A 10,572-nucleotide genomic window follows, 5' to 3' on the forward strand; every position below is an offset into this window, starting at 1 on the left:
CCACTCTTCAGTATCTCAGCTTTTATATTTATTGAAGAGTTGTGACTGGTATATCTAATTTCTTTTTAATGCCTAAGTAGCTGAATAATAGCCAAGATCTTCTAATAGTTATATTAATGACTAATGATTAATCTTGCTGAATGAGAAGTTTTATGAGAAGAGAGATGAATGATGGGTTAAAGGAAAGAAAGTATGCCTGGCTGAAGACTAAGGAAGCACTTTTAATTTACTATATGACAATCCTCAATGATAGCGTGTAGTGATCAACAATGCTAAAAATTGGGAGTCAAAATCCAACTAAAACTATAATTGTTTTCTACTTTGAAAACCCAAATATTTCTTAATTGAGTAATTGATTTGTTCTCAGGCAATTTGTTTTGTCCACCAGACTGTTTCAAAAGTCTCTTAGCCACTCATTCCTCTTAGCTGAATGCAATTCTTCCTTCCCTTCACTGCTCTTCCTCCAAATTTAAGTTTACCCTTGTTCTAAGCTCATCTTTCATTAGCTCTCGAAGATACCGGCACTAGATAGACCAGTGTTGAAGAAGGGTACAACAACATCAAAGTCTTGCCTAATAGGGCAATCTTTCTTCTTCCTGTATTTCTTTCTCTAATCCCTTATATTTTCCAGTTTAGACATATTTGATGCGTCCAACATTGTTTGATCAATGTTCTGGGGGGAAATTCACCTGCAAAGCTTTTTTAGTTAATTTTGTTAGAAATCATTTCTCTTTAAGCACAAGATAGACGTTTCACTTGGCCCTTAATCAAAATACCATAAGCGAGAGGACGGCATGAACTTGCATGATCAACCTATCTGTCTATGAAGTTCTCACTCCAAGTGTATCTAAATCTTGATTCAGATTCCAATTCATATTACTCTGAAACTAATTAAGCTTGGTATGTCTTTACTGCTAATCAAAGCAAAACAGCAGTTGATAAATTTTTCAGCAATAAGAACCCTATTATTTGTGTTGCTGCAATGCTCTTTTTAACACTGTCCAATTTATTAAGAGCATAAAAGTTTCATGAAAAGAATGGTTGCTAAAACGTTTGGTTCCTGTTTGCATGCTTCCCCATTAATCCTTTGTCAGAAGGAGCTGCTCTTAGATCACTTTTTATTGTTAGAACATTATAAAATCAAATTCGTTACAACAAGAGAATGTCCTGTTAAATCATCCACCTCTAAAACAGCTATTAAGATTTGATTTTCTAAACTGAAATCAAATGTAACAAAAGATTTTGGACCATCGGTTTGGGATTTGCTTATCATTTTCATTTGATATGCATGGAGCCATGTTCTCCCTTGGGACACTCATCCACTTTATTTGACAACGATTTCATGCTGTCTTTATCCAAACGGCCAGCAAATTTGGTTAAAGTTGTTCTGTTTTTACCAGATTCTTTCCTATTCTAACTCATTTCATTGACATTTTGATGTCCTAATTTTAGAAGCTGTCTGCAATATCCTTTCTACCGCTCTGCAATTAACCGTCTCTATTCATATCAAGACATAGCTTATCTGGGCTTTGGGCTCATTATAGATTAGGTTAACATTGTTATCAACCGCTTGCTGTTTTGATGTCTCCCCATGAAACTTTATATACCAAGCTATCACAAATGATTCTCCCCCAGGAACGATACAAGCTTCCTGATCAGCACCACTTTCTTTCTCCATTAGCCTTTTTGCATCAGAAGAAAGAGTTGCCAAAAACCTTTTTTTTCTTATACAGAAATGGTGAAGGACGTGAAATCCATGCAAAACTTGGGTGAAGTAGCACCAGCCCTTCTGATATCTCACCAGAAACCTTCAAGTTCTCCGAGATTGGAGACCATTGCCGAGGAAGATTGTGGAGGTGTACGCGTGCCAAAGAGGGTCTTCATTCTTCTTCCTGTTTTACTTTCTTTGTCCTTCTACGTTTTGTTGTATAGGTACATTGCTTAACATCGAACCCTCTATGGAAGGAATTTGGAGGATGGGCGAACACCAAAAGAAAAATCAATTGGCAAAGAAATAGCCAATATGTAGAGCATATTAGCACAATATTATGTCAAAGTCCTATAGATGTAAACTTCATATATTAAAGTTAACAGTTTCAAGTTTCATTATTGTATTGTATATGCTCTCTCTCTCTCTCTCTCACACACACGCATTATATGCCATTGAAACCAGTTTACGGTGGAATACTAGAACATTTTCATCTAAAAAGAGCGGGAGAATCCCCTGCCGCCACAAAAACAGGGCAGCTAAGGGAGCAGATAAAGGAGAAACAAATGTTGACAAAGCAAAAGCCAAGAAAATACAGGAGCAGATCAGAGAGAAAACAAACAGCTAAATCAGCAGCGAAAAGAAGAACTAGAATCAAACACAACAGTTGGAATTGTCTTACACAAGAAGAAGGAATTTTGATTTTAAAGTTCATATTCTTAAAAGATGGCGGTGGTTACAAGTCATAATTACAAGACTAAAGAGATTCCACACCATAATTAACAATTCTAGTGTCAGGCAATGGAGATTTCTTGTATTGTGCAGAGGACAATTCTATAATTGACAATCACATTTTTCAATAAAAAAAGGAGATTTCTTCAAACTCAAAGTTTCCTTTCTAATTTAACTATAAAAATAGAGAAATGGAAATTAAATATTGCAACTTGGAATGACCTCCAACCCAAGCAAAACCAGGTCAAGACGGTCAAGTCATACATATAATCTCAGGCTGAAAACTTTGAAAGTGGCATCTAGAACTAGAAGCAACCATTGGACGTGTAGCCATAAGAAAATGTCTAGTTGGATCCAATGATCTTCAAGCTTTAAGGAACTTTCTACATGTCAAACTCGATTGAAATGGAGAAATTAAATTGGAAGAAAATTAAAACAAATAAAAAAAATTAACTGGTGATAATCTGGGTTCTTGTACGTGACTTTGGCCTTAACACCATCTGGACCTGTTTATCAGATATCCAATTTTTGCATATTACTTTTTGGATAACTTAAAAGTTATAGGCCAACCTTTCATATGTTTACCAGAAACACCATACCAACCTAGGCCAATGGCTTGAAAGCTTTTGTTCTTTCCTTTTTCATTCAGCAGCATAACCACAATTTCAATTGTTCAATTCATTTATTTTTGAGTACCCTAAAAACACTAGTTATTACCTCAGTAATTGCCTTCATTTTTCCTCCCCAAAATTGATAGCACTAAGCTTTCTATTAGATTTAAGGTTTGATGGCTTGGTGGTTGCATACCTTTAAGACCAGAAAGAGAGAAATAAATCGGTGGATGATAACTATTTTTTATTGGCATTCAATATGTCAACCTGTTAACCAGAAATCGTTATAGGTTCAAGTCAATACTCTTAACGACCAAAATGAACAAGTAAAAACTCAACTCGAGAATCGAGGCAGTTTCTTTCATTCTCTGTGTGATTTTTCTTGCGATTTCTCTCATTTTCTATCTCACCAAACAAAGGAAAAGATAAACGAAAAGAAAAGAAAAAGTAAAAGCTCTTCAAATCAGAGACCGAGAGAGGTTATTGCATTGATATGATAAAACATGATTTACAAACTTGGGACATTCCAAAGAAGATTCTTCCAAAATATTTGAATACACTACCCCATCTCACATTCTCACAGATTACAATGCTATAAACTTATGGAACATTGATCTCTCCTTGAGCATTGAGTTGTTTGTTTGTCCATTTCCATGATTCTGATCATGGAGCCCAACACTCTTAACTTGTATTTGAAGCCTCTCTCAAGCAAAGCAAATTACAACATGAAGATTGAGCCATTGTTTCCAAAATCCTATTCAAGCAAAAACATTGGAAGGTTTCATGCACAAAGAGTCGCCTCCTTGTATAGGAAGAAATAGAAAACCGTAGACAAGACCACGGGAAGAACAAGGAAGACTTTGTTTGAAAAAACTGCATGGTATTCACACCCTTCTTCATGAATGGTCTCTAGCCTTGGACAAGTCGAGGATCTTCTTGGACAAATGAGAGGGGCAGGCGCTACTGCACCCCAGTTTTGCTTGTATCCCACCTTTTTCATCATCTCTAAAATTGATCAAAGCTTATCAATATTGCTGTTTTTCTCTTCTTATATTGAGAACAAGCTGTTTTCGTTTGGTTTTTGATGATGGGTTCGGGTGATTGAAGGAGATTGTAAAGGGGCTCTTGAGAGAAAGATTGATATTCGAGGAATGGGTTGGGGAGAGCTTGGAGATGAAAGAAGAGTTTATATAGAGGGGGATTAAGATGGTTTCCCAGTGCTTAAAATAAGGAAAGTCGAAAGATAAAGACTGAAGTTGGTTGGCAATTTAGACCACAACAGACAAGAATATTTAAAGATGGAGGTTTACCCACGTGAGCAGTGAGCCACGGTCTGGCCTTGTCTTTCCTATTTTTAATTCCATTTTTCGTTTTGGCAAGCTGTCTTTTCTGGTTTTCTAAAGGACAGTTGAAAGAATTTCATATGCAATTAAAAATCCTTTAGGAAGATTTCACTGGTCAAAGAAAATCTTCTAGATCATTTATATGTCAACTGAGGTTTATTATATATCTTTTTTTTGGGGTGTGCAATTTAGGACTAATCTATATAAAACCATGAGCTTTTTCCCTTCTAAACCATTGGGCATCTAATGTCGAGAAATTTAGTTCATGCCATTTCGGTTTTTCTTAGACACCTTTTCTTTTGCCTATGTCGATAAGTTTCTATATTAAATTTCTTCGCATATGATGAAGACAAGACATAAAAGTTTCCCCAAGGAAGAGGCAATTGGATGCCTTTCTTCTGCCATAAGATCAATGGTCCATCCTTGTGATGTTCAACTAACCGAATTTCGGCCTGTAATTTATGGATAAGGATTAGAAAAAAAAATAAAATAAAATAAGACCCCAAGGGGTGAAGAAATTTGCAGTAAAATTATATGGTTGGTGTTCATAGAAATTGCCACCATCCTCAAATTGACTTAGCAATGCACTTCACGCTCAGATTATAGACCAATAACAAAGTGACAAATTTTGCTTAGTCCACGTTGCGTTCCCTGGCAGACATGACGATACGTCAAACAAACCCGACTGCCCCTTTTCAAGTTTCAACGCGGTTTGATTGAAACAGAGAAAGCGGCCAATTGGGAAGCGCGGCCTAGGTTAATGAAGACTGAGAGGTTGCTGCTTTGCTTCCCTTCTTGCTACTGATCTCAGGATCTGGTTAAGTCTATCTCTTTAAGTCTTGATTTTTTCTTTTCATTTTCTCTTAGTGGGACAGTGGCGCGTGCAGTGGATACTAACTTCACGTGTCTATACATTGTGGTAGATTCTTGTCTCTTTCCAAAGCTATACTATCATGTACAAGACGATAATAGATCAGGGAAATGACAAATCCAATCGGGGTTTTGCAGGGCCACTGTCGACCTAACATCTGTCCTCAGCTACGGAGAAAAGGGGTATTTTAACATTATTGTATGCGAACGTAAAGGAAAATTCAGAGGGTATCTATTTCACATTGATTTGTCACGTACAGCACTGGCCTGATAGTGTTTCTTTTGTCAAGCTATTAACATGTACAGCCAGCTGAAAGACATTCAAATTTTTCTCTTGCCCTTGTTCCTAACTAGTCACAAAGGGAATTGCCAACTGTTTTTCCGAATTACAGTTTGAAATCACTTACTGTTTTGGAAGTTCAATATGTAAGATGTATCTCATCCCTGGAATCACACTGAAAGGCTTTTCCTGTTCCAAGGTAAATAAATCGTGTCCCTGTAAGGCCTGCAAACAGAAAGATTCTGGCTAATTAAGGCCGTTATGCGGATTAAACGATGTGTCATGCAACATTTTCGGAAATCTAGAAACGACGTGATATCCAAGGAGAGTTATTTTATAACTCTAATATTTTGTGAAGGAAAAATAGTTGCAGATAATATAAGCAACAATAGGTCCTAGAATGAAAGTTTAGAGAATTCAAAATTATGTTGTATATTACCTTTGAACTTTTACCTTCGATATCTTAGATGTAGCAGCATGAAGACAAGGGCGAGGATAAGAGAAGAAGAACCAACAAAGACATAGGCAAGACCAAGGAAGTCATTCTTTCCCCCCAACCAGCTTGATGTTGAAAGTACAAGCTTCTTTTTACCACTAAAACTGTACGTGTTGTAATTGTTCATTAGGTGGACCACTACAACATCATCCACATCCAAATCCTCTTCAATTCTCCCATACAATTTTCGGAAGCTAGGGAGAGCAGATATACGCATCCATACGATAAGATCCTCCTGATCGCTTAGCTAATTATTTTCATGCATCCATTCACCGGTACCAAGAAGAGCAAGAAAAACAAAACCAAAAGATTATTTTATATCTCAAGCTTTAGCTGAATACATAACTTAAAATGAACCGGCTGTATTAACATAATGAAAAGAAAAAAAGTGGTACTTGCAGGATATCTGCTAGTTGGTTGTTTCGGAAACAGGTGTTGTGAGTAGTAAACAAGTAATTTTGTGCTAGACAACAAGCATCAGAAAGACCATAAAGAAAGTCTATGTACAAAGCTAATACTTACAGGAATTCTTGGATTCAGCTTTCCACCACCAATTAAGGTTCCATTCTGGAAATTGTAAGGATATACTTTCTTTCCAAACTTGTGATCCCGGTCACTTTTCCAGGCAATGTTCTTTCTGTTGACCTTGAGTTCTGCTCTCTCACGAATAAATTTAAATGTATCATTAAATAAACTCCATGCTACCAACCCGCAAGGAACAATAGCATGATCATTGTTGAACTCTACAGGTTGACAGGAACTTGTGCCATGATACTTCCGTCCATGTAAGAGTTGCTGATCACTTCTACTTTTGACATACCTGGAAACATTTAAAACCAATGAAGTGCAGATTAAAGAAAAAGTGGAGATTAAACCAAGAATAACTTGAAATTTGGACTAATTGTAAGTAACACACAAATAAACTACTATGCTAAAAATAAATTTCGTATGCGGGCTCAACCATGAAAAGTTATTTTAACCACTGAAGGCAAAAGTAGTGCAAGAAGGCCCTTAATAGTTCTTTAAACAATTTAGTGGCTCCAGATCAAATTATCATCAATGTGGATGAAGCTAAAGCATTAAACTCATCAAGTGAAAGAGCCCGCACCGTCGATGGTTCTGGTAATAATTATCGAGCTGATAGTAAATGTAAATCGGAGCTTTCATGTACTTGTGCACCTGCAAAGCAAGTTATAGATGCAAAATTAACAAATATGAAAAAAAAATTAGAAGGGACAAGCATTTCACAGTGAATAAAAGTTTTCGACCTCAATCCATGGAGTATATAAACAAAGAAGTGCCACCAAAAACCAGTAACATGCAGTTTACTAAAGACCTCAGGAATGACATTCTACTAAGAATAATGCACCTACACATGAAGCGAGTAGCTGTTTCTCTCTCAGCATCCACCCATAAAATAAAAATGACTTACTAAGTATATGGTAAAAAAGGATAGAAAGAAAAACTATCTACAGAAAAGTGAAGAAATGACCAGAAGTCAAAGTGTTGGATACTTCAAAAGAAAGATATAAGTTAAAAGTAAATGTTCTAATCTTCCTCAAATGTGCATTTAATTTAATTGAAAATGAAAGTTAATTTAATTTTATCAACTACTTCGAGTATGATTGACACATTAGAGCAACGAGAAGTCAATCTAGAAATACAGAATGTTTTAAGGCTAACCATTAGTTCAGTTACCCTTACTTCCAATTCCAATAAACTCCACTGCCACAGGTAAAAAGAGATTTTAATTTATAGTAAATTTCAAAGGTTGTGATAGGAATATGTACTTCTCCAGAAAGAAAGAGACACTCAGTCAATGACATTCTCTACAGCAGCTTAATGCATTCTAATGACTAAAAGAAATGGTTGAAGATATAGCTTGGCGTAGATTGAAATGCAAGGCACTTTCCAGTAGCAACTCCCAATGGTCAGGGGAATATTCTGAACTGCCTAAGCCAACTCATACATAAACTAGAATACTTAAAAAGGTAGCATAGATTTTCACACTGAAGATAGATTCTATGCAGAAAGGAAGTATCACCTTCAAGAAACGAGAACAGTTCTTTGGAATCGAGTCATCCTGGACATATGAAACTTTATCAATTCTAAATGGCTCAGGTACACATTCAGCATCATATCGGTCCACAATTTCAACAACCTACCGATCAAACAAAAAAGGTTATTCACAGGTATGTTCTCAATATAACAATGAATGCTTGGAAAAGAAGTGTACTAAACAGCCACATTAGATAACAAGAGCCATAGAATGGACAATTACACTACGAGAAGCACGCAGGGTAACAAGGCCAACAGGAATGAAAATGCAACCCGTAAACAAAAATATTGTAATAACCTGCAGAAATGAAGACGACAGCCATCAATAAAATTGGGGAAATTACCAGCACTGGAGACAGCCAATATTACAAAGTGCAAGATAAATATTAGCCAAAGATGAATAAAGCATTCATGTATTAAAGATTGCAGTCATGCTCTCACCCATGCTGGTGTCAGGACAGGTTTGCAAGCTGGAAGTGTTTGCTGAGTAAACTTATAAAAAGCTGCAAAACCACCATAGCAAGATCAACAATATATTAATGAGGCAATATTTTATTGCTCACCAGACTACGTAGCAAGTTGCAACCAGAAACCCGAAGAGAGATTAATTCTAAAAGAAAAATAAAAGAGAAAATGATTGTAGACAGCTTTGCCACCACTTTATATAATATAGTAGTTCAGATATGAAGGCAAAGATCAATGAAAGGCAGGCATAAAGTCAAATTTTATGCTTGTTTATTGATTATCCAACCCTCTGCTGTTAGCACAACTATCAATTCATTTCACTCTTTTCAATGTCTTGTGACCAAGCATAGTCTCCAAGATGTAACAAATAATTTCTCGCTTGTATCAGACTTGTACATTGTGCTAATGTTTGTGCAGACATACATAAAGAACAAAAGGACTTGTATGCTGTATCAGCTATGTTTGTTTATATGTCTTCACATGAACATGGAGCTTGAGCACATGCATGTGCAGATAGGCAAGCATAAGTATGCATGCGTCTAGGTGGTAGTGGGTATGTATGAATCTAAATAATAAAAAAAAGCAACAAAATTATTAAAGCAATAGCCTCAAATACCAAAAATAAAAGAAGAGTGAAATAGCAAAAGAAAACCTGTTTCCTTGTTTCTGTCTCTCTCTTGATCTGTATCCGTCATTTCTCAATCTAAGCAGTAATGCTCAACCACTACACTAAATATTGTAATCCTTTCAAGCGACCTTTGAGTTTCCATATAACAACACAACAAAAAATAGCGCCGTTTAGACAACTCACACCAGAAATAAAACTTCATTTCAATCTGTTTGTGAGAAAAGGAAACAAAAACTTCTATAATGTATTTTTCTCTGTGCACTTATACCTAAAACTCAGAATTAAAACCTACTATTATAGAAGATCATTCATCTAAATTCTACATTTCATCATCTTCATAGTTCAGTTCACTTCAAACATTTCTCTGAACACATACATTTTACAGAGTAAATTCCACATTCCATTTTCTTCCTTTTCCCAATTTCCTTCCCTAGGTTACAAACGGATAAATGTACTTCCAATTAAACTCAAACAGATAGTAATCTCTTCTTAGCTCTGAATCTAACATCTTTGTTTTGCAATTTCCCAGCAATCAAAGACAGCATAAAGATACAAATTGAAATATATAATAATTTCACCAATCCTGAACCTAATATTCCACCACCCCAAAAGATAAATAAATAAACAAATAAGAGAGAAAAATCTGATCTATGAACCTACACTATGATTTATTGAGTAGAATTTCTTTTGTACTAATTTGTTCAAGACCTAAGTGATAAACGATTCCCTCCAAAAAAAAATTCTTGTTTTCACTTTCTTTTCCCTCGCATTTTCTCGTTAGCCAAACATGGAAGAGTAAGAACCTTACCGAAAAAGTCAGCTTGAGCGAACTTGCAGCAATTTCTACAGCTCTGATCAGATAAAAAAGAAAAAGAACTTGAAAATGAGGATAAGATCGAATGAAAGGAAAAATGAAGCGAAAAAAAGAGAGTAAGTTTTACCTAATGCGATGAGACTCAGTTGAGAAATTTGAAAATGGGAGGTCCGTTAGGGTTCTTTTCTTCTTTCTTTTTTTTTTTTTCCATTTATTCGTTAATTGAAGAGGAAGTGAGAGATTGCTTTGGTCGAGGAAATTGGAATATTTTGAATCTATAAAAAGAAAGAGAAAAACTGTATTTCAATTTTCAAGAGGGAAAGGACAGATGTCAAGCAACGGAAAATTAAATAAATAAAGGGCGGTTGAAAATTCATTTTTCTTCTTTTCTAATATTCTTCTATTATTATTAGTTTATTTGGATCTCACTTTAAGCTTTATTATTTATTTTCTCATTCTTATAAAGAAAAGAAGTTTTGGTATTAAAAAGCAAAATTAAAATCTTAAATATAGTTGTTAGTATATCTAAATAAATCAAACATTTTGTTATTAACTATTTAATTTAAT

At 35.4% G+C, this 10,572-nt stretch overlaps 1 protein-coding gene across 3 annotated transcripts; it reads right to left on the reverse strand.

Annotated features, from left to right (window-relative positions):
• Window positions 1–5,474: 5,474 nt before the first annotated feature.
• LOC18596461 (LEM3 (ligand-effect modulator 3) family protein / CDC50 family protein) lies at window positions 5,475–10,314 on the reverse strand. Of its 3 annotated transcripts, none has more exons than XM_018122521.2 (10): window positions 10,133–10,313; window positions 10,000–10,042; window positions 9,216–9,319; window positions 8,540–8,601; window positions 8,322–8,396; window positions 8,085–8,201; window positions 7,149–7,219; window positions 6,563–6,860; window positions 5,998–6,287; window positions 5,475–5,769 (listed from the first exon to the last, which is right to left on the reverse strand). In XM_018122521.2, exons 3-10 carry the CDS (start codon window positions 9,256–9,258, stop codon window positions 5,715–5,717), a joined length of 1,011 nt encoding a protein of 336 aa, XP_017978010.2. In that variant the 5' UTR covers window positions 9,259–9,319; window positions 10,000–10,042; window positions 10,133–10,313; the 3' UTR covers window positions 5,475–5,714. The 3 variants fall into 3 exon arrangements, with proteins under 3 accessions (XP_017978010.2, XP_017978012.2, XP_088663873.1); XM_018122523.2 differs by having other exon boundaries at window positions 5,984–6,287; window positions 10,133–10,309; XM_088807747.1 differs by lacking the exon at window positions 8,322–8,396 and having other exon boundaries at window positions 10,133–10,314.
• Window positions 10,315–10,572: the final 258 nt, after the last annotated feature.

This window comes from Theobroma cacao, chromosome 6 (genome assembly GCF_053813885.1).
Source record: "Theobroma cacao isolate CCN51 chromosome 6, ASM5381388v1, whole genome shotgun sequence".
Classification (NCBI taxonomy): Eukaryota; Viridiplantae; Streptophyta; class Magnoliopsida; order Malvales; family Malvaceae; genus Theobroma; species Theobroma cacao.

Coding starts and splice junctions, on each gene's coding strand:
- LOC18596461 (XM_018122521.2), bottom strand. CDS start 9,258: ATGACGGATACAGATCAAGAGAGAGACAGAAACAAGGAAACAG. Junction 8,602..9,215: donor AGACAGAAACAAGGAAACAG/GTTTTCTTTTGC, acceptor GTGGTTTTGCAG/CTTTTTATAAGTTTACTCAG. Junction 8,397..8,539: donor CTGTCCTGACACCAGCATGG/GTGAGAGCATGA, acceptor TCATTTCTGCAG/GTTATTACAATATTTTTGTT.